This window comes from Natator depressus, chromosome 10 (assembly GCF_965152275.1).
Source record: "Natator depressus isolate rNatDep1 chromosome 10, rNatDep2.hap1, whole genome shotgun sequence".
NCBI lineage: Eukaryota > Metazoa > Chordata > Testudines > Cheloniidae > Natator > Natator depressus.
In genome coordinates this window covers 44,046,838-44,070,526 of record NC_134243.1, presented here as the reverse complement: position 1 = coordinate 44,070,526, position 23,689 = coordinate 44,046,838, and the positions used below count along the sequence as shown (strand labels likewise).

The 23,689-nt window shown below is 43.4% G+C and overlaps 1 protein-coding gene across 4 annotated transcripts in view; it reads left to right on the top strand.

Annotated features, from left to right (window-relative positions):
• Positions 1-23,689, top strand: part of CSNK1G1 (casein kinase 1 gamma 1) — a 231,767-nt gene that overhangs the window by 151,611 nt on the left and 56,467 nt on the right. For all 4 annotated transcript variants that reach the window (XM_074965941.1, XM_074965940.1, XM_074965939.1 and 1 more), the window contains exons 6-8: positions 9,506-9,740; positions 12,903-12,988; positions 22,568-22,652. In XM_074965941.1, the coding sequence (XP_074822042.1) occupies positions 9,506-9,740; positions 12,903-12,988; positions 22,568-22,652 (406 nt within the window). The remainder of the gene's footprint in view (positions 1-9,505; positions 9,741-12,902; positions 12,989-22,567; positions 22,653-23,689) is intronic.

Genomic DNA, 23,689 nt, shown 5'->3' with positions numbered 1-23,689 from the left:
AAGATAGAGAAATATTTCAACTATTCCCGTATTGACTGGATATGTGTCACCTCAGGACAGGGTGTAGAGAAGTTTCTAGACATCATAAATAACTGCTTCTTGGAGTGGTTGGTCCTGGTACCCACAAGGGGAGAGGCAATTCTTGATTTAGTCATAAGTGGAGCACAGGATCTGATCCAGGAGGTGAATATAGCTGAACCGCTCAGTAACAGTGACCATAACGTAATAAAATATAACATCCTTTTGTGGGGGGAGATACCAAAGAAGCCCACCACAGTATATTTAACTATAGAAAGGGGAACTACACAAAAATGAGGAAGCTAGTTAAATGTAAATTAAAAGGTACAGTCACAAAAGTGGCATGCTTGGAAGCTGCATGGAAACTTTTTTAAAAACATCATAATAGAGACTCAAATCAAATGTATACCCCAAATTAAAAAACATAATAAGAGGAACAAAAAAGTGTCACAATGGCTAACCAACAAGGTAAAAGAAGCAGTTAGAGGCAAAAGGGTATTCTGTAAAAATTGGAGGTCAGATCCTACTGAGGAAAGTAGAAAGGAGCATAAACGCTGGCAAATCAAGTATAAAACTATAATTCATCATCATCATGTTCCTATTATGCCTCTGGCATTTAGGGCAGTGATGAGGCTCCTCCACTCCTGTCTGTTTCTGGCAAGTCTTTCAATGGTTCCCCAGCTGTGCCCCAGGTTTTTCAGGTCGGCTTCCACAGCTCTTCACCATGTTGGTTTTGGGTGGCCTTGTTTTTGCTTGCCGTCCAGTGTTCTCTGATTGCTACTCTGGTGATGGAATCAGTTTCCATCTGAAGCACATGACCGATCCATCTCCAACGCCTCCTGGCAGTGATGGTGCTCAGATCCTCTTGGCTGCACTGTATCAATAGATCTTGTTTGAGATTGTTCTGGGCCAAAAGATGCGGAGGATTTTTCTGAGGCAGATTGTATGGAATGAAGACAGTTTGGACATGTCCTACTTTCTCATTTCCCAGCATTCTGCACTTTAAAGTAGTGTTGAAAGTATGCAGCTCTGATAAATCATGAGTTTGGTTTGGGGTAGTATTTTGATGATTTCCAGACTGTATTTAAGCTCCTGAAGGTGTTCCTGGCTTTATTGATTTTGTTACGGATGTCCTGGCTTGTTCCACCATCCTGGCTGATGATGCTGCCCAAGTATGTGAATGTTTCTACATTGGTGAGAACATAATCCTCTGTCCGTACTGGTGATGGTGAGGCTATATTAAAGGTCATGATATCTGTCTTATTGTGGTTGATTTTCAGTCCAATTTGCTGGCTGAATGCTTTGAATCAAGTTGTTTTTTCTTGTATATGGTGTTGGGTTTGTGATAGAGTGACATCATCTGCAAAGTCTAGGTCTTCAAGGAATGAGAAGTGTGTCCATTTAAAGCCTCTTGGCATGTCTTCTGTTGTACGCTGCATTACCCAGTTGATGGCAATGTTGAAGAGGATTGCAGACATGACACACCCTTGACGTACATTGTTTTGACTTCAAAACTGAGCTCACTGTGATCAACACTGCATGTAAAGTTGAAATAGAAGCTTTTGATGACGTTGATTATATGGAAAGGAATTCCATATGCCCGTAGAATGCTCCATAGGCTGGTCCTGTGAATGCTATCAGTTAGGTAGGCCAAAAAAAAGAATTTGAAAAGTAACTAGCAAAAGACTCTCAAACTAACAGCAAAAATTTAAGTACATCAGAATCAGGAAGTATAATTAAGTTTTAAAAAAAAAGTTATGTTTTTATGCAGGATAGGTCTATCAGTGACTGTTAGCTAACATGATCAGGGATGCAACTCCGTACTTTGGGTGTTCCTAAGCCTCTGACTGCCAGATGCTGGGACTGGGGATGGATCAGTCGATAGTTGCCCTGTTCTGTTCATTCCCTCTGAAGCACCTGGCATTGGCTACTGTTGGAAGACAGGATACTGGGCTATATGGACCATTGGTCTGATCCAGTATGGCGGTTCTTATGGTTTTATGTTCCTAAGTATTAATGACATTTTACAAGGCACTGGTAAGACCTCCTCTGGCATACTGTGTACAATTCTGGTCACCCATGTTTAAAAAAAGATGAATTTCAAGTGGAAGAGGTACAGAGAAGAGCTACTGGGATGATCAGGGGAATGGAGTGTCTAGGAGACTGAAAGAGCTTGACTTGTTTAGTCTAGCAAAACAAAGGCTGAGAGGATAAGGTTAATCTCTAAAAATACATTGGGGGTAAACACCAGGGAGGAAGTTCTTTACAACTGGCCATGAACGAATTTAGGCTGGAAATTACAATATTTTTAACCATCAGAGAAGAGAGGTTCTAGAAAAGCCTCCCAATAGGAGTTGTAGGGCAAACTATTAGATTTGAGAGAGCACTGAACAAATGTTTGAGTGGGCTTGTATGACGTGGTTGATTGTGATGGTGGGGAGCCCTTCTGGCTCATGTCTGATATTCCTAAAATCTCATCTCTCATCTTCAGCCAGTCACCTGCCAGAGGTCAGACAGGAATTTGTTTCTCCACATTGTATTCTGGGTGTCTCTCCAACCCCCACCCCTTCCTCTGAAGCATCAAAGATGGCCACAGCTGGAGATGGAAACACTGGCCAGGGCTCTGAGGTGGCGCCGAGCATTCTTTCTCTTAGGTTCTTGGTTGGCTGGTTTTTGCTCATATGTTTAAGGTCTAACTGCTTGCCATATGTGGGGTTGGGAAGGAATTTTTTCCCAGGTCAAATTGATAGTGACCTTGGGGGAAGTTGCCTTCCTCTTCAGCATGAGATGGAAGTCACTTGCGAGGATCATTTGGGAATATATCTCTTAATTCGCTGTTATTGCAGGGGCCTCAGACACTGTTGCACCTCAGTCCCTCCTGTTCTTTGCCTGTGGCATATAATAGTTTTTAGGGCAAGTCTACACTACAAAGTTAAGTCAACTTAATTTAAGCTCACATCCAGCTGCCGTGGTAATTAAGTTGGTCGGGCATGTCCACCCCACACACATTGTGTCAGTGGAGTGTGTCTTCACTAGCAGCACTTGCATTAATGCAGAGAGCAGTGCACTGTGGGTAGCTATCCCATAATGCAACTAGCCGAATGGGATTTTGTGTAGGGCTTGCAGTGCCTCATGGGACCAAAACATTGTTGCAGAGTGAAATGGTAACATGGCTTCGACCTCCCATGATGCCGTTTTCTCCCTCCTTCTCTCCCTCCCTACCCTGATATCAACGGAAAACTACCCAAACTTTTTTGTCCCTTTTTTTCGAAAGCCTGGCTTAGCTGCGCATACTTCATGGCTCTAGAAGCATGGACCCCGTTCAGCTGTGCACTCTTGTGAGCATTACAAACACCTCGTGCCTTATCTTGCAGTATTTCCAGAGCCAAGACAGGACCCGCTGTGTGGAACATTGTGATGTCCTTCAAGCAGCCCTACTGCAAGCCATAGAACAGAACAATTCTCAGTTGCTGCTGGCAGTCGCACAGCAACTGACCATGGTGAAGCGTTCTTTCTGGTCCCAGGAAAGCTGACTTGTGGGATTGCATCATTATGTAGTTATGGAATGATGAGCAATGGCTACAGAAGAACTTTTGAATGCCGAAGGCCATTTTCCAGGAACTTTGTGCAGAGCTTTTCCCAGCCCTGAAGCGCAGCAACACTAAAATGAGACCTGCTCTGACAGTGGAGAAGTGAGTGGCGATAGCTCTGTAGAAGCTTGCAATGCCAGACTGCTACTGGTCAGTGGGGAATAAATTTGGAGTCGGTAAATCCACTGTAAGAGTTATGATCCACGTTTGCAGGGCCATTGCTCGACTTCTGCTAAGAAGGGTAGTGAAGCTTGGAAATGTGCAGGATGTAGCGGGTGGTTTTGCTGCAATGGTGTTCCCTAACTGTGGTGGGGCAATAGATGGTGCACACATTCCTATCTTGGCACCAGAGCACCTCGCCAAAAAGTATATAAACCGGAAGGGGTATTTCTCGATGGTATTGAAAGCACTGGTGGATCACAAGGGGCATTTCACCGATATCAACATTGGATGATCAGGTAAGTGGCATGATGCACACATCTTTAGGAGCATAGGTCTGAAAGGTGCAATAAGGGACTTTCTTTCCCGTTTGCAAAATAACCATTGATGAGGTAGAAATGCCAATAGTGATCCTGGAGATCCAGTCTACCCCTTGCTCCCATGGATCATGAAGCTGTACACTGGCCACCTGGCCACCAGTAAGGAACAGTTCAACAATAGGTTGAGCACGTGCAGAATGGTGGTGGAATGTGCCTTTGGATGTTTAAAGTGTTGCTGGCGCAATTTGATTACTAGGTTAGACATCAGTGAAGGCAATATCACCATTGTTACCACTGCCGGCTGTGTGCTCCATAGTATCTGTGAGGCAAAGGGAGAGAAGTTTCTGCAAGGGTAGGGCGTGGAGGCAGATGGGCTGGCAACTAATTTTGATCAGCCAGATACCAGGGCATTAAGAAGAGCCCCGCGAGGAGCTCTGAATCTCTGGGAGGCTTTGAAAACTTATTTCAGTAATGAGCCACAGTAATGTGCGCCCCTTATCTGCATTGTGCCTTCCCATACTGTAACACTGCGCTTCATGTTCTTCACAGTGATGACAATATGATAGGATTATGGCATAATTATGATGCATTTTGTACAAGATGATAAGTCATGTGAGGTGTCATTGAAAGAGTTATGATTTGCTGAATATGATTATCCTATTATATGCAGGTATCATTTTTGTATTTGAAGTTATAAATACTGACTATATATCTGTACTTCAGATGTAGTTACGCCTGGGTAATGCCCACTAGACAAGATGCTTTCAGTCTAAATAGCTGGTTGGCAAGGGCTTATTCAGGGCGATGACCCATTAGGGAAAACAATAAGCCTTACGAGAAGTTTATCTCCCACTTGGAGAACACTCCAGAAAGCCTGTAAGTAATGGCTGCTATGACTCTACAAGGATGTGTCCAGGACACATGATGCTGGACTCCATCTTGGGATGTCAGTATTTTCCACAAACCAGTCTGGGAACCAAGCTTTGAAACAAAGGGTTCCCGTCATATGCTAAAGTTGTATAAGGCAGGAAGTGACATCATCTGTGGTTCTTCACTCCCCACACAAGAAGACAACTTGAAACACCTGAGGAACAGACTGAACTGGGGGGAAGTGCTGGATCCAGGCTAAAGGGATTTGTAGCCTGTGTATGAGAGATCTAGGGGTTCCAAGCTGTAAAGCAAATGCAGCTTGCCCCTTAAGAATCTGCAGCCTGCTTGTATCATCTCTCAGGGTGAGAATCTGCTAGTTCATACACTATCTTTCTAGTATTTTATACTTGGTTTGTGTGTTGTTTATTTACTGGGTAATCTGTTTTGGTCTGTTTCTTATCACTTATAATCATTTAAAATCTACCTTTTTTGGTTAATAAACTTATTTTATGTTTTAATCCAAACCAGTGAGTTTTGACTGGAGTGCTTGGGGAAAAAATTCTGCTTGGTTACCACAAGTGTGCATTGTTCTCTTCACATTGAGGGAGAGGCGGACTGGATATTAAACCCATATACTGGCCAGATTTGACCAGGGCAGGATCGTACTGCTCTGGGGCCCTAGGCTGGGAAGCTGGTGGTTAGAGAGCCTGTGTGTAACTGCAGCTGGGTGAGTCCCTACCTGTGTGAATGCTGGTGAAAGTGCAGGCTGGAGGGCTTTGCAGCTTGTCACAGCAGCACAGTGTGAGAGGGAGCCCAGGCTGGTAGGTCAGAAGGCTCAGTGGTACCCCAATTCCAGGTGGCACCCCGGGGGGAACCCACCATCACACAAACTATCCCCACCATTGCTTCAGTTTCCCTACACCTCCCTTCTTCCTGCCTGCCTGCCCACCTTCCCCCCCCAACCTCCATGCTTGGAATAAATAAAGAGTATTTAATTCTTGAAACATTGACTTTTATTGCACAGACAAACTGAAAGATCACGAAAATAATTTAACCTTGGGGAAACAGTGTGATAAAATTGAGAGAGGAGAAACCAAGTCAGCTTAGCTGTAAGCACAGAAATCTTGCCCATCAAAGGTCTTTGAATGGCCACCTTCTGTTCTTAATATCCTCCCCCAATGTTGAGTGAAAGGGGTACTGCACCTCCTCCCCTTGCCTCCTGGAACATTTGGGGGGGATGGGGGCGGGGATTGGGAACAGGGCGATGTTTGCAGGCTGTTCTGCAGGGGCTGCAGATGGAGTCTAGCCTCAAGCTGTTTTTCTTGAAACTGAACCAGATGTCTCAACATGTCTGATGGATCTTTCATAATCCAGAGCATCTTATCGTGAACAGCATGCTCATACTCCTGGGATGCTCTCCTGCTTTCCATGTCCATTTTTTCAGACAATGAAATCCTCCAGGCTCTTAGCTCAGTGTCAGCTCTCCCAGAGGTATTATCAACTTGCTGAACATGTCACCATGCATTCTCTTTTTCTGTCTTCTAATCTGCTGTAGCCTCTCCACCGGTGTGGGGGTTGTGTTGCAGGCCAAGCTTTCCACTGTAAGGCATGCAAAGCACAAGCAACCATTGTCAGTGCATACTGGGGGTCTAGTACCAAGTTGCTATTTAAAAATCACTCCCCTTATTACACTGACATGCAAGCCAGAACATAATCAGTATCCCTAGCTCTTCAGTGACCTGGTTTGCTGTTCCAGCGATGGTGAGTATGGCCTGGTGGCATGGGCAATGGGCCTTGTGCTGCAACTTGTGGGCAACCCACATCAGGAGCACAGGTGGGCAATACCCTCTCCCCTTAGCAACATGGCCAGTGCATGGAGACTGGGGACCAGCGTAAAGCCTTCCAATGTGCGGTCTTCGTCCACAGCGGCTCCGGGATGTGGGCTGCGATGACAAGAGAACACAGGAAAAGCACACACACCCTTCATGCTGCTGGTAGCAGTCACCCTGGACTTGCAGATTCTGAGGTCAACACTGATCCCTGCCACCCAAACCACCGGCATGTTAGGGGAAGCCATGGTTGAGAGACCCGGATATCACTATGGGTGGGGATCACATGCTCTATTGTTTGCGGTAAGAGCACTTGTAATGAAAATTTCCGCTGTGTCCCCAAGGTGACCCTATGTGATATCAGTCTCCTGAGGGTAACAGAGGTGGCAAGGGAACAGACACTGCAAGCGTCTGGGTACAGACCTGGTCCTCATGCTGCCATGCTGTGTACCGCAATGATGCCAGCAGAATTAATACTGGAGTGGCATGGGAAAGGTTAAGGGGTGATGGTTACAATCTAAAAACCTACACGGGGAACAAATACGTAATAATAGGTTCTTCAATCAAGCAGAGAAAGATATGGCTGAAAGTTGAAGCTAGACAAACTCAGAATGGAGATGGAGTGTAAATTTTTGACAGTGAGGGGAATTAACCGCTGGAAGAATTTACTGTGGGTATTAGTGGATTCTCCATCACTCTGCCTCAGTTTGTTGTGCTGCTGCCTTTTCTCATACGAGTAAAACAATTAAAAGTTGATACCTGTGTCTTGTAAACTTGGGGATGGGATGGACGCCATCTTCACATTTAAACATTGTAAGGAAAAATGCATGCACACACTTTCCTGAGGTGTCTTCTCCTTTATTGGGCTTGCCATGCTCAGTGGGATTGGGTAGACTGTGGTGGAGTCTCAAACAGGTCCTGACTTGTGGCATGACTGGACACCTCTCCCAACCACATTTCCCCTTTCCACCTCCCTGGCATCTTCCTCCTCCTCCTCACTGTTCACATCAGGGATCTCTTGTCTCAGGCTCCTCTGAGGTATCCATGGTGCCTTTCGGGATGCTGGTATGGTCTGTGCCAAGTATGGCATGTAGCTTGTCAAAGCAGCAGGTCTGCAGCTTGGCACGAGACAGGTTGTTGGCTTCCCTGGCCTTGTGATATGCCTGGTGCAGTTCCTTCACTTTCATGCAGCAGCGTGGCTGATCCCTGGCCTACCATTTTGCCTATATCCTCATGTGATCTGTTCATGGATGTCCATGTTTCTTCGGCTGGTCCATAGCTGTGCTTGCATAGCATCTTCTCCGCCCAGGCCCAAGAGATCCAATATCTCCTGTCTACACCAGGCAGTGTCTAGTGTGTGGAGCTGGCCTGGTGAGTTGTGGAGTTGCACACCACAAGGAAGAGCTGCTAGGTGTGCTTGCCAAGCTGGGCAATCAGGAAAAGGCCTTTCAAAAATATTTTTAAGGGGCTTTAAAAGGTGGTGGCTCACACATCTACGCTCACTGTGTTGACCTCAATAGACTGACCATGCCTCCACGTCATTCAGGGAGGTAGTTTTACTGCATTGCTCTATCAGGGGACTTACGTCAGCTGGAGACACATTTGAGTGGAGACATGCTGAAACGGGTCAACACAAGGCAATTTAGGTTGACTATGTTTGTAGTGTAGACTATGCTGAGAGCAATTGCACTGCAAAACGCTCAGCTGCACATAGTGATTGGATTAGCTGCCCAGAGTACCTGCATCCCCACTGCATCGCTAGCTGAAGCATCAGCAGCACTCAGGCTCAAACCCACACTCTTCTGATGGGCTAGCTTGCTTGAGTTTTAAACACCTTTACTCAAGCTTGAGACTTGTATGTGGATAGGAGTCGGGTTGTAGGCAACATCAGAGTTTTATGCCTCCAGCTAACTCTGCAGTGAAGACAAACCCTAAAGAAAAACAGTGCTTATGGCCGCATTGGAAATCTTGGGCCATATATGGAATGTGGAAGTGTAAAGGATTTTAAGCCTTTTTCAGGAGTAGTGCCAGCATAAGAGTAGGATTGGGCAGTAATAACACTTTAATTCATTGATTGTCTGAAAGTTTTCTTGCTATTTCTGATTATTGACAGCCGACATGATGAAGTCATTATTATTCTTAGTGCTGTTACATAGGAGACTTTTTTCCCCCTTAAGAACTTGGCATGGTCTGAGGCAGCATATGGGATGAGGGAGGAGATTGGTGAGAGTAGGAGCAGTAAAGCGAGGCAAAAAGAGCGACAATTCTCAGTAATCTGGGTTTAGAAGTGTTTTTAAAAATCAATGCAAAAATGTCTGGCTATTTGTTTTAGTCCTGCATGGAATCATTCCAAGAGTTATGCTCTGTTGATTATGTGTATTTAAAAAAATCCCCTCTGAATATTTTTACATATTTCATTCCTTCACATAAAATAGAGGGAGTGTAATGTAGTGTTTAGAGCAGGGGTCTGGGAGTCAAGAATTCTGGGTACAGTTCTCAGCTCTGTATATGACTCTCTGACCTAGGGTAAATCATGTAATCTCTGCCTCAGTTTCCCTATTTGTAAAATTCCATTCCTTATGTGTGTATTGTATTTGCAAAACACTTTGAGATCACTGGGTGTGAATGGCTGTGTTAATACAAAGTATTAATGGGCCATTAGCAGCAAAGTGTGATTAGTGTACTGGATATGAATAACATTTGTCTCATACTTCTGCAGATATCTCGAATGGAATATGTGCATTCAAAGAACCTCATTTACCGAGATGTCAAGCCAGAGAATTTCCTTATTGGCCGGCAAGGCAATAAGAAAGAACACGTCATTCACATCATTGACTTTGGATTGGCCAAGGAGTACATTGATCCTGAAACCAAAAAACACATACCTTACAGGGAACACAAGAGCCTAACTGGAACAGCAAGATATATGTCCATCAATACACATCTTGGCAAAGGTTTGTTCGCTTTATGCTAACTTACTATGCTTTGTACTCTTTTTAATAAGAGCATTACATTCTCCTTTAGAGCTCCAACTATAGATTGGCCCATGGTGTTCCAGTACCAGTCAAGCCATCTCTAAACTATTAAATATTATATGCGTTTATCATGATGGTCTCTTCTTTTAAAACTAGGCAAGGAATAATGCAGGAGAATATACAGAGGGGAACAGTTCTGCACTGGTGGAAGGGGAGGTTTGAGTAATTATTTTATATAAACATTTAAAGCAGCAGTTCTCTTCTGCTGCACAGTTCTGTGTATTTGTTCGGTTTTGCCCAGAGCCTTCCATTTTCAGTGGTTGCTGAATCAGTCCGTCACTTTGTGTACTGTTGGTAGAAGGGGACAACTGAATTTTCATAATTTTCCTAAATATTTTACATTTCCTTGACTTCATTTTACAGAATCTCAGTCTCCCCAGCCCCTGCTTCAACCTTCCATAATAAGAGGGTTGTCCCTTCAGCCAGAGAAACAAGAATCTTGCTCTAAACACTTGCCGGTCTCAGAGAAAGTTGGAACAGCTGGCAGGCAGCATGTTGGGATTGTTAGATTATCTAGCCCATCACATGCCTCCTCCAAATAGCAGCTAAAGTAGGAGAACGCCTTGCTCTGGTTTCCACTACATTTAACAAAGCATCACTTCGCTTTACCTGATTTTAATATCTTAGGAGAAAGAAACTTCTTTGCCCTAGGTGACTAAAATGTTGCTGTTCTAAACTTGAAAGCAATTGCTTTCGAAGTTCCAGATCAACTCCATTTTACTAAATATTTATGTTCACTTAAACTTTTAGGTTAATGGAATATTTCGTGAGTGGCCTCTCTACGTCCCCATTTATGAGATCAAGGCAAATACACTCCTTTTGGAAGCTTCTGGAGAGTGGTGTCTGTTTGGGCCAATCCCTCCTCACTCTCCTATTTTATAGCCTCAAAAATGTACACAAGGAGGTAGGCAGGACAGGGAGTGTGAATAGTCCCCATGGATGCTGCTCTTTAGAAGAGGTAGAAAGCTGATGGTACAGATTCCTTGATCCTACAATTGGGAATGTGCAGAGGCTGTTCACAAACTCTACTAACTGGTGAATAACCTTGATTTTTATTGTTGGTAGGGTGACCAGATGTCCCAATTGTATAGGGACAGTCCCGATTTTGGGGTCTTTTTCTTATGTAGGCTCCTATTACCTCCCACCCCCATCCCGATTTTTCACATTTGCTGTCTGGTCACCCTAATTGTTGATGAACACTGATTTGTAAGTATGCAGGATGTGAAAGGAAATGTTTTTAAAAGTTTGGGTGATTTAACTATTGCCTTCAAAACTATTTTTGCACCAAGTCACTCAAGTCCCAAAAGGAGAATAGTACTTGTTTTTATATTTTAAATTATTAATTATACCATGTACTTTCTGTATGCAATGGATTTATTTTCATTGCAGCTTTTCTAGCTTACTTTAAAGGCCTTGCTTTTGAAAAGTATAGTTATTTCTAAGATGTTTTTAATTTTGGGAAGGTGGTGTTGGGCCCTTATTGTCTTATGTGGATAGTTGTTCCACCTAGTTTAGACAACATGTTAAGACCTCGTACAGTGCATCTATCATCCTAACTACTTAAGAGGGGCCTATGGTTACAGGAAGACGTAGCAATTGAGACTCTTGTAATAGGTTGGAGGCATTGCAGGAAGCCACAGTATGAGTGGTGTCTTGCTAGTGAATTTGACCCAGATGAAGTTTCCTCCTGCATAAAGGTGGGGAGAGTGTATAATCAAAGTCCTCCCTAGATCATCATTGCCAATTTCTTGTTAATGATTTAATGCTGAGCATTATTACTCTAATCAAACTGACTATGGCATTTTACCAGTCCTTTTCCAAGGTCAAAGATCCTGACTCTCTTACTCATAACTGTATCCATATTGTAATTATTTCCCCCATTGAATTAAGAGTTGTATCCTTCCTATTTACAGCTACATCAGTAATATGCAATAGTTGCCTTTTTAGCCTCTCCTCTTCACATACTATTTTGAGAGCTACATTTGCTAGGTAGTTTCCAAGACACATCATGCTGTGCAAAGGACTGCTTGCTCCTCTTCATGCAAATTACACAGCACAGGGACAGCTCTTTAAGCATATTGTGTTTCTACATGTGGGTTGGATGACTGGATTTGCTCCACATGCCTGGCTCTGAATGTGTGAGCTACCTGCAGGTGGAAGTAATGGCAGGCTGGTCTGTAACCTAGCTTAACTTCAGTTTTTTAATTCCTGGGGACAGCAGGTTGATCCATAAACTGCATCTTAAACAGAGTTCCGAACTTTTTCTAAAACATCATAAACTAGAAATCAAACATATGGAAGCTGGGGTCTCCTAGCTTTGAAAACTTGAAATCAAGCATTTTGGGTCATATTGAACTATACAAGGAAAAAGCTCCATTTGTATCTGAACTAATAAATGAAATACTTAGGATCGGTGTCCTCTATTGCATCGGTTCTTGAACTTTCATAATGTAGGCCTGCATCTTAATGGATTATCTTCTGGACACGTCCCCTCTCACCTGTGATCATATGGACCACCTTCTCTCCCCTTCACAATCATATAACATCTTTGTGGCAACTGCAGCAAACACTTGTAAGGAAAAGAAACAGGGAAGTATTTATTTTTGATTGCTGTGATGTAATGAGCTATAAAAACAGTTGGAAAAGAGCCAGCAACATGTGACCTATCCATTCTCTACAGGATGGTCATCAAATGCTTCAGACCACCATCACTCATGAGATCACAGCTTAGGGACTGCTTTTACTCTTGTACTATTGCCACTTTAATCCTCCATTTTGATCTGAGTAACATAAGAATTTTAACATTCTCTGTTGTACAGCATGTCCAGCCTTTGCGTAGGCCAGTTACCACTAGCTGATTTTTTTTTTTTTTTTTTTTTAATTTGGCATTTATTTGTTTTGGCCAGTTTTAGGTATTCTTATACAAGAGGATGATCTGAGCTATAATAACTTTTGTGCATATGGAAAGATAAGTAAATAGACTTTTCATGTAATAGATTTCAGAAATAAATCTGGTTGCTGAACCAGTTAGTTTTACTTCAGTAGCTGAAGCAATAACATGTAGTCTCTTGTACCTTTCAGAGCAAAGTCGGCGAGATGACTTGGAAGCCCTTGGCCACATGTTCATGTATTTCCTTCGAGGCAGTCTGCCCTGGCAAGGGCTCAAGGTATATGTTAAAATGTATCACTTAGTGAATTTTAGACAGCAAAATCTACTTTCTTGTCCTCACATTTTTCATTCTTCTTCTCTGCTGGAGTCTTTTAGGAAAATTTGAACAAAATCTCCATTTTCTTTGAGATCCAGGAAGTGGGTGGGAAGACTCTTCCAGCTGTGTGTGCTTAAAATAAAAAAAACAAAACTAACCACACGTGGACATAGTAAAAATGACCAAAGATTGAAGCTTTGCAAAGATGTAATTATCTCATTATGAACTAGTGTCTCTGTGTGTGTAAAACCTTTGGGATATGATTTGACAGCTATGACTGTTTGAAAGCAGCACATGAAACATGGGCACTAAAAATTAAGGCTACAGTTGCATGATACCAAGGGGGGTGGGAAATCATCACTTTTGTAGTGCAAATGAGGCCAATGCAATCAAGGTGGCCAATTGACAAGGAAGTGTGAGTATCCCTCTGCTGATACTTACACCCTGTCAACTGTTTGAAATGGGCCACCTTGATTGCACTGGCTTCATTTGCACTACAAAAGTGATTTTTCCCCCTCCCTTGGTATTCACCCCTACTTGTCAACTGTTGAGAAGAGGCCACTTCCACCTTAATTGAAATGGCTCGTTAGCACTGACCCCCAACCCACCCCGCCCCCGCCCGCACTTAGTAAGGCAACTCCCATCTTTTCATGTGCTGTGTATTTATACCTGCCTACTGTATTTTCCACTCCATGCATCTGATGAAGTGGGTTTTAGCCCACGAAAGCTTATGCCCAAATAAATTAGTTAGTCTCTAAGGTGCCACAAGGATTCCTCATTGTTGTTTTTTTAAAAACACAATTCTACTCTGAAAAGTCACTGCATAAAACATCTTACTCAGACCCTTGTATATTCAGCCAGCTCTTCTGATTTAAGAAATATACTATTTATCTTGTTAGCACTGCAGAGCCAATATCACTTTGGGAGAGAGAGTTGGATTCTGTACTGAACAGCACAATTGTTAACTAAATTCCAATTACAGGGGCAAAAATCTTCTCATTTACACCTTTGAAATCCTGCTGTAGACAGGGTTAGATATGGTAAATAAGGGCCATATTGTAGGAGTTTTTGAGTGGAGGTGTGTGAGCCAGAAATAATAATTCTTTGCACGTAGGTTCCAGTTTGAATTTGCAGTGCTAGCAATTAGGAAATTATCTTGTAAACTGAGAATTCGATCACTATTTGTGTAGCAAATCTACTGAGTCACAAAAATGGAACACATAATGGAATTTCTAGAGCTCATGTCTAGTAGCACAGGGTTCTCCACCTTTTTTTTTTTCTCTGAACCTCCTACCCCAAACGTGCTAAACTCCACAGCCCACCTGTGCCACAACAACTGTTTTTCTGCATATGAAAGCTAGAGCCAACGTTGCGGGGTAGCAAGCAGGGCAATTGCCTGAGGCTTTGTGCCGCAGGGGGCCCTGCAAAGCGAAGTTGCTCAGGCTTTGGCTTCAGCCTCTGTGGCATGGCAGGGTTCTGGGGCAGCTGGGCTTCAGCCCCCATGGGGCAGTGTAATTCCAGGGCAGCTGACAGTTCAACCCCCATGGGATGGCAGGATTCAGGTTGAGAACTGCTGCAATAGCAAAATTAACTCAGTTGCATCTTACTTGTATACTATTTTGTGTTCTTGTTTTCCTTAAATATGTAACAAAAAGTAGTAAAGTTATGTTGGAAGGTGTTAATGACTGCCATCAATCATGGACCTGACTAATGTCAATGGGTATAATAAGAACCCTTCAATCAGTCTAAAAGAAGCAGCAACTAAATGCCTCTTTGTGTAGTGATAGTTGAAACAAGTGAAGCTACCATCCAAGGCAGTGATCATCATGTCAGGGCAGGAGCAGAAGCTAAGTCATGTTGCCTATGGGGTTTCCCTGGAGACCGTTTGCAAATGCAGGGGCTTTGACACTGATTTGTTTCAACAGTGTGTGTCTGAGACAGAAAACTAGTAAACACTGAGGGAAACCGTCATGAGCATGGCCCTGACAGGGAACAGAAACAGAGCTCCTTGGGTCACAGGACTCTCTGGAAATGCAAGCTTGGGGATTATGGACAAGGAAATTCTGTTTGTTCCTACTTTGTTCAGGAAAACAGAACTTTGGGTACATTCTTCGTAAACACGATTTCCCCAGAGAAATATCTGACTTATATAATCAATTTATCTTCCTAACTGAAAAAACCTGGCAAGACTCTGAATATTGGCTAACTGCCAATATTGGACCAAGAGATCATGCTATCTCAAGTGACACATTTGAGCAAGAATACCAATAAGTACTCATGAGGCTATCAGAAAATGAAGTTTTTAATTGCCCGACTTTCTGTGGTCTTAATCATGAATCTTTGATATTGTTATAATTTTTACATTTAATTCTTAAATTAAAAGGGGAAAAATTAGTGCTCCTTTATGATGTAATGTCAAGAGCCTCAAGTTTTTTCTTGCCTGAGAAATATCAGGAATATCACTTCTCAACTTCCCTACTTCTGCTGGAGACGCAATGGAAGACCGGATAGAGGTTTAGGGGAAAACTACTGAGCTGAAACTTGAGCTACTGCTTTCCCAGCAATTAGGGGATGCTTAGTTAAATTCTTTGGGTTAAAATTTGTTAAAACCTGTAATACAAACTCAGGCACTCAGCTAAGGTATTTTTCATAGTTATAGATTCTAAGGCCAGAAGGGAGTCCACTATAATCATCTAGTGTGACTTCCTGTGTAACAGGCCATAGAACTCCTCAAAGTAATTCCTTCTGAAGAGCAGATCTTTTCAAAAAACATCTAGTCTTGATTTAAACATTGTCAGCGATGGAGAATCCCCAATGACCCTTGGTAAGTTGTTCCAATGGCTTATTACTTTCACTGTTGTTGATAATTCTCCCATTTCTATCTAGTAATGGACAAATACCATTGTTAGGATTCTTTTTGTTCCTAATATAGTTTTAAAACTCTCATTGCCCTTAACTCTGCTGGCCATAAATTTCTTCTATTGTCCCTTTGCTTCCCTTATCAATTTTCTACCATTCCTACATTCTGATTTATATTCATGACTATCACTTTCCACTTTCTTGTATTTGTTATATATAATGTTTTTTTTTTAATTGATGGGATCAGTATGAGAAACTGATTAGGATAAAATAGAAACCCGGATTACATTTGATAAAAATATTATATATTTCTAATTAAACGTTCTCGCTCTTCTAATGGAGGGCTGGAAAGTCTGTAGCTCAGGTTTCAGTCTGTTGTGATCTCCCTTTCCCACACTGGGTTTCCAGTGGGACCTCCATGAAGAAAAGTAAAGTCCTATTCGTGAATGTGTTTTTAAAACACAAACACACAATTTTTAGATACTCTATAAATCATAAAGCAATAAAAATATCAAGAACGTTTTTCTTTGCACTTCTCCTATACTTGTCATTTAAAGTGTTTCTTTGGCATTTGGTTCCTGGCAATTACTTTTTACAATGTTTTGTTCATGAATTCTGATAACATATATTTGTTTCCACATATTAGTCTCTCTTCCTCCTTCCCGTTTATGATATATTTAACTTTTGTCATTGGACTTTGTGTTCATTACATCACTATGTATAATGATACTTTTTTTCCCCCCCTCACACAAAATGTTTAAAACCAGACAGACTTTAAAGTAGGTTACAGGTTTCAGAGTGGTAGCCGTGTTAGTCTGTACCAGCAAAAAAAATGAGAAGTACTTGTGGCACCTTAGAGACTAACACATTTATTTGGACATAAGCTTGTATTTTCCACTGTATGCATCCGATGAAGTGGGTTTTAGCCCACGAAAGCTTATGCCCAAATAAATGGGTTAGTCTCTAAGTGCCACAAGTACTCCTCATTTTTTTTAAAGTAGGTGAGTTTGCTAGCCTCTCAGTTACATGGTTTGTTGTATGTTCAGCTTACTTACAAAATGCAAATGTTTTAACAGGCACACTTAGCATTTGAGTCTCCAAGTGCAGATCGATGTAGGAATAATCATTTAGACACAGGGTAAATTGCTCGGGCACCTTCCCACCCTGCAGATGCCCTTTTCTTAGAGTGGGAATGCATGTTGGACTGTAGTAGTTGAACTGAAAGGAATTGGCAGTTACAAGCCAATTTTAATTTTATGTATGATCATACATGCCTGCTGCTGTGGGTGAGGGATCTAAATGTCTTGGAAAGTGTTGATCACTCTACCGTGCCACAAGTCAATATCTGTATGGTTGAAGAATGGGCACTTCTTGAAAGATCTATGATGTGATCCATTATTTGAACATTTCAGTGGTTTAAGATCAATGATGAGTGAACGGACTTATTAGGCTGAGGAAGCAGTTATTTCCATAGTCACCACCTTGACATCTGCCTCCAGACGCTGTATCCTCTTTGGAGCACTTAGTTTTGGGTTTCAAGCTCTTAAAACATCACATAGCTTCAACCCAGCCTAATCTGTTAGAGGCTGTAACATTGTGGCCACTTACTGCCTCCCAAGCATTCCATCATGGCCAGAGTTGCCTCTGTAGCCACCATTCCTCTGTTTCCCCTTCATCTGTGCCCCTCACACCATGAACTCACTGTCTCCAGTGACCTTTTAAGCTCAAGCCTTTAATTCACTCATCACCAGTTCTCCTCAGGTTAGGAACAGAGTCTGTCAAAAGCAGATCTCAAAAGTCCAAAACAAACACACAGTTTTTCAGCTCATCTTCCCTTCTTTAACTCTCACTCACAGTTTTTATCTGGCCAGGGCTCTGCAGGAGCCACGCTTGCTCCTCTTACCTGCTCCTTCCACCAGTCCCATCTCCACACAGTCTTCTGTTTCCTGAGCTTCCCCAGCTTTCTGTCGGGCTTCCTTTCCTGCCTTTCGTAGTCTGAGCTACTGTCTCAGTCACATCCTCCCTGGAGCTTTCTGCTGCCTTTTATATTGGAATCACCTGATTTCTCTCAGGTGGGGCTCTTCTTGTAATCAGGACTGACTTAACCCCAGGGTCTCCAGCCCACAGGCAAACCACCCTCTTAAGTACACCAAACACTTCTATTGGAGGAGACTTCCTATAACATGCTACGGCCTCATGCTCACATGAGTTATTTCAGAATAACATAGGGTATGATTTTAAAGTGGAAGAGCTAGTCTGGAAAACCTGTGTGTGGACACTCTCTTATTTCTAAATGAGTGCCTTTTTCCTGAATTAGCTTAATGCACTACCAAAATTTATAGACAGGCCCTGAGAGAAAGTAAAGACTTCCTCTATTTAAAAAGTTGATCTCTCCAAGGAAGTGGGGAGGAGTGTGTCTCCACCCTGTGTGGTCTGCCTCATACATTCCCTTACCTGCAGGCCAAACACACATTCTTTGATTTGATCTAAAATAATGCCGGACAGATTATTGTATTTTCACACTTCCAGATTTCTCCCGCCATAGAGCTTTGTTCTCCCCCTTCCAAACTAAAACCTTGAGGAGAATCCTTTCTAGTGCTTACACTGATACTTCTAACATGTTTCATTCATAAAAGGAGTATTTTAAATAACTTTTGAGAAACTGGAAACTGGACTCTCTGGAACGAGGTACTGAAATGCAGACTGAGCAGCTTTGTTCTTGGGGTAGTGATTGAAATGGAGTTCACTGCTTCAGGATGGACACACTCAGAAAATCATAACTAAGTGTGTTACTTCATATTCTTTCCTGGTAACCAGCTATATAGTTAATGTAGTCTAGACAGTAGACAAATGTGTAGTAAGGAACAGTTAATCACATAATAAATCAAATGTAGCCAGGTTTTGGCAGAAGTGAAAATCTGATGCTAACAAATGTGCCAAAGTCAGGCTGGGGAGCTGGAAGAGAGTGGTCTTTTTAGCGGGGCCCTTACCCTTCTTTTCACCCTTGCCCTTCCTGGCGGCTGGGGGGGCTTCCCCAGAGTCGGAAGGGGCGAGGGACCTGGCAGCAGCGGAGGTCATCCCGGTGTCCGCCACTGCCAAAAGGGGTGGGCTGGACGGGGGGCAATCAAGGGCTAGGGGTCAGTCACCGACATGGGGTGGAATTCCGGCTCCTCTAGCTGTACTAGGGGAGGGGGGAATACAACAGCATTGGGGGGTGCAGTGAAGGGGGTCAAACTAAAGTGGGGAGGGGCACAAGCGCATGGGAGAGGGCATAGGCACACGGAGCGAAAGGCTAAGCAGACTAGTGGAAGGCAGATACATTAGCCCTAGAACAGAGGTTCTCAAACTATGGGTTGGGACCCAAAGTGGGTCATGACCCCATTTTAATGGAGTCTCCAGGGCTGGCAATTGACTTGCTGGAGCTCAGGGCTGAAGAGAGGGGCAGGGCTCGAATGGGCTCAGGCTTCAGTCCCGCCTCCTGGGGTCATGTAGTAATTTTTGTTGAACGGGGTCACGATGCAATAATTTTGAGAACTCCTGCCCTAGAATGATAAAGGCCCTTTTTCAAGGGTGCCATTTGAGGGGGGATGGGCGGGCTCCTCTTACCTCCTCTTCTCCCTCCCGCCCCGAGTTTCATACCAGAAGTCTGCTCACAGTGCATGCCCTAGCCCCAGAGGAAGCTCTTAACTGCAACACAGCTTCTGCTCTTCGGGTAGGGAGTTTGTTTATAACCACAAAAAACCCAGGAGTACTTGTGACACCTTAGAGACTAACAAATTTATTAGAGCATAAGCTTTAGTCTCTAAGGTGCCACAAGTACTCCTGGTTTTTTTTGCAGATACAGACTAACACAGCTGCTACTCTGAAACCTGTTTATAACCAGAGGCAGGGTGATTAAGATAACAAAAGGCTTGTCATTAAATTAAATTGAGGATTGTTAGATGATCCCGAAAGCATTGCTAGGCACTCCAGTTAAAAGATAGGAAACAAAGGGTAGGAATAGATAGTCAGTTTTCAGAATAGAGAGGGGTAAATAGGGATAAACATTGAGGTGGCAAAATTTGCAGATGATATAAAATTATTCAAGATAGTTAAGTCCACAGCTGACTGCAAAGAGTTACAAAGGGATTGCACAAAGCTGGGTGACTGGGCAACAAAATGGCAGATGAAATTCAGTGTTGATAAATGCAAAGTAATGCACATGGCAAACTGTAATTCCCAACTATACGATCAAAATGATGGGGTCTAAATTAGCTGTTACCTGTCAAGAAAGAGTTCTTGAAGTCATTGTGGATAGTTCTCTGAAAACATCTGCTCAGTGTGCAGTGGCAATCAAAAAAGCTAACGGTATTGGGAATCATAGGAAAGGGATAGATAATAAGACAGAAAGTATCATATTGCCCCTATATAAATCCATGATATGCCCACATCTTGAATACTGTGTGCAGATTTGGACACCCATCTCAAAAAAGATATATTGGAATTGGAAAAGGTACAGAAAAGGGCAACAGAAATGATTAGGGGTATGGAACACCTTTTGTCTGAGGAAAGATTAAAAAGACTAGAACTTTTCAGCTTGGAAAAGAGATGACTAAGGGGGAATAAGATAGAGGTCTATAAAATCATGAATGGTGTGGAAAAATTGAATAAGGAAATATTTACTACTTCGCATAACACAAGACGAAGAGTCACCCAATGAAATTAATAGGGAGCAGATTTAAAACAAACAAAAGAAACGGCAGAGTCCTGTGGCACCTTATAGACTAACAGACATATTGGAGCATAAGCTTTCGTGGGTGAATACCCACTTCGTCGGATGCAAGCTTATGCTCCAATACGTCTGTTAGTCTAAAAGTTGCCACAGGACTTTTTAGTCTGGATCTGTAAAAGCGGCAAACATGGCTACCTGATACTAAACAAAAGAAAGTATTTCTTCACAGCATTTCTGTGGAACTCTTTGCCAGGGGATGTTGCAAAGGCCAAAATTATAACAGGGTTCCAATAAGAACTAGATCTTGTGCTTTCATGAAGGATAGGTCCATCAATGGCTATTAGCCAGGATGGGCAGGGATGCAACACCATGTTCTGCATGTCCCTACCCTCTGTTTGCAGGAAGCGGGCAACGGGATGATTGCCCTGTTCTGTTCATTCCCTCTGAAGCACCTAGCATTGGCCATTGTTGGAAGACAGGATACAGGGCCCCAACCCCCTGCCTTGAGCCCCCTGCCGCACCCCTTCTGCGCCCCAACCCCTTGCCCTGAGCCCTTTCCTGCACACCGCACCCCCTCCCACACCCCAAACCCCTGCCCCAGCCCTACATTCATGGCCCTGCATATAATTTCCCTACCCAGATGTGGCCCTCAGGCCAAAAAGTTTGCCCACCCCTGGTCTAATATTTATTTAATTTTCTTTCTTTTATATAGGAACTAGATACGGTGTTCCTGTATGCTAATTGCTAAGTTATCTGCCAAAAAACTAGAGTTTTCAGCTTCCTAAGTAGCCCCTGGAATCACGGTTAAAGTTGCCCCTCCCCCACCAAAATCTGGAATGTTGCTCCTGCCCTTTTTCCTATAAGCTGATAAGGGGTTAATTTAGGTCAAATAGGGACACCTGAGTGACCAAAGCTGAATACCTGATTAGGGGAAGAATTGGCGCCCTGGGGCCAACAAGGGGAAAACGCCTCCCCAGTGAGGGGGCAGGGAAAGGGATTCCCCCTTTGTTTTCTGTTTATAAATTGATTTATTTTTGTTTGGTGGAGAAGCATTCCTTGGGCATCCCCTGAGGCCTACCTTGAACATGCTAATTAGAAAATACAAAGGGGGAAGGCAAATACTGTCCAGAGTGGGGCTGATTTACCCCAGACCCCACCACTGCCAGAGCGGGATCTGAGTTACTACAGAGAATTCTTTCCTGGGTGTCTGGCTGGTGAGTCTTGCCCACATGCTCAGGGTTTAGCTGATTGCCATATTTGGGGTCAGGAAGGAATTTTCCCCCAGGGCAGATTGGCAGAGGCTTTGGGGGGTTTTCGCCTTACTCTGCAGCGTGGGGCACGGATCACTTGCTGGAGGATTCTCTGCATCTTGAAGTCTTTAAACCACAATTTGAGGACTTCAATAGGTCAGACATAGGTTACAGGAGTGGGTGGGTGAGATTCTGTGGCCTGCGTTGTGCAGGAGGTCAGACTAGACGATCATAATGGTCCCTTCTGACCTTAAAGTCTATGATTCTATGCTAAGTCCAGCAAGACAGTGGAGGTGCCTTGCCACACCAGGCTAACTGAGTAGTTGTTACTTGCTGAGCAGCTAGACATTCTGTTACACGCTCTAAGGTGAGAGCCCAAAATGCCTTGTCTGATAGTTGATTTTTAATATATTAAAAACTCATTCTCATGAGAGCGTGATGTTCAGCTAATATCTGTAAGCTTAAACATGTTCTCCCTTTCAAATCTTAGCAATACCTTCAGAAACTCTCTAGGTGGTCTTTGCTCTTAGCAAGTGAATTGTACGGTAGCTACTTCATATTTGTGTTTCATAAGGTGCAGTTTGGACAAAAAGTTCTTCTATCTTGATATGTGCAATATACTGTATAAAATACCTTTTGTTTTCACCCTCATAGCGAGGTCAGTTACCTGCTGTTGGATTCTCTGTCTCTAAACTTACACTTCCTCTTTGTACCCTACAGGCTGACACCTTAAAAGAGAGATATCAGAAGATTGGGGACACGAAGAGAAACACTCCAGTTGAAGTTCTCTGTGAGAACTTTCCAGGTAAGGCCCAGTTGGAATTGTTATACCGGTTGTACTCTCTGTGTAAGGTGTCAATTAGGAACTGGACATAACCCATCCTATTGTATCATAGAAGATTAGGATTGGGAGAGACCTCAGGAGGTCATCTAGTTCAACCCCCTGCTCAAAGCAGGACCAACATATTTGTTCTGTCAGAACATATTTGAATGATGTTTGTTACATTGCTCCTGTCAATGGCAAACACCAGGAGCTACTACCACTGTCAATCAGTAGTAGTCTCTATTCCCTCACTCTTCTCCAGTCCTTCAGTCCTTACTTGCAGTTAATTGCCAACATGGTCCTTTGTATTGAGGTGGTTGGAGAATACTCAAGTGCCCACTGTTGCTCTTTCTTCTGTGAAGAGGAATGGAAACAGCAGCCCCCACTTGGCCATCTTCCAAAAAAGTCTGTGTCATGTTTGTTAATTGCTTCTCTGAAGTGACTGCCTCGGGTATATGGAGTTTATTCTCCGCAGAGCTCTGATATTTTTGAAGCAGTGAAAGAACTGGGTGGCCAATTTAGCAGACCCTGGGTGTCAACCTTGAGCAAGTTCCCTCAGCTGGATACTGACCAGGCCACCGGTGCCTCCGGGCCATGGGGGTGCTCAACCCACCCCTCCCTCCGCCATCACAAACCCCCTTCCCCAAGCCTCCACCCCTGCCCTGCCTCTTCCCGCCCCCACTCCATCCCTGCCCTGCCACTTCCCACCCAGCTCCCCCAAAGAGGAGTAGCAGGCACAGTAGGTAATTATTGTTGTTTTAAGTAGCACTAACTTCCCAGCAGGATTTTGGTCAGAAATCCACTGGGTCCCAAGATCAGATATGCCTTTGCGAGTGGCTGCTCCCTTGTTCTGCCCTCTTCCATCCTCACTCCAAAAGCCCCAGAGCTCCTGTGGGACAAAGTGGAGCTGCTGCTTCTCGTTGCTGGTTTGGAACCTTTGCTGTCTTCCAGGCTTCAGATCAGAGCAGAGCATATATGGTCTGATAGCAGCAACAAAAGAGGGACCCTAACCCCCCTCC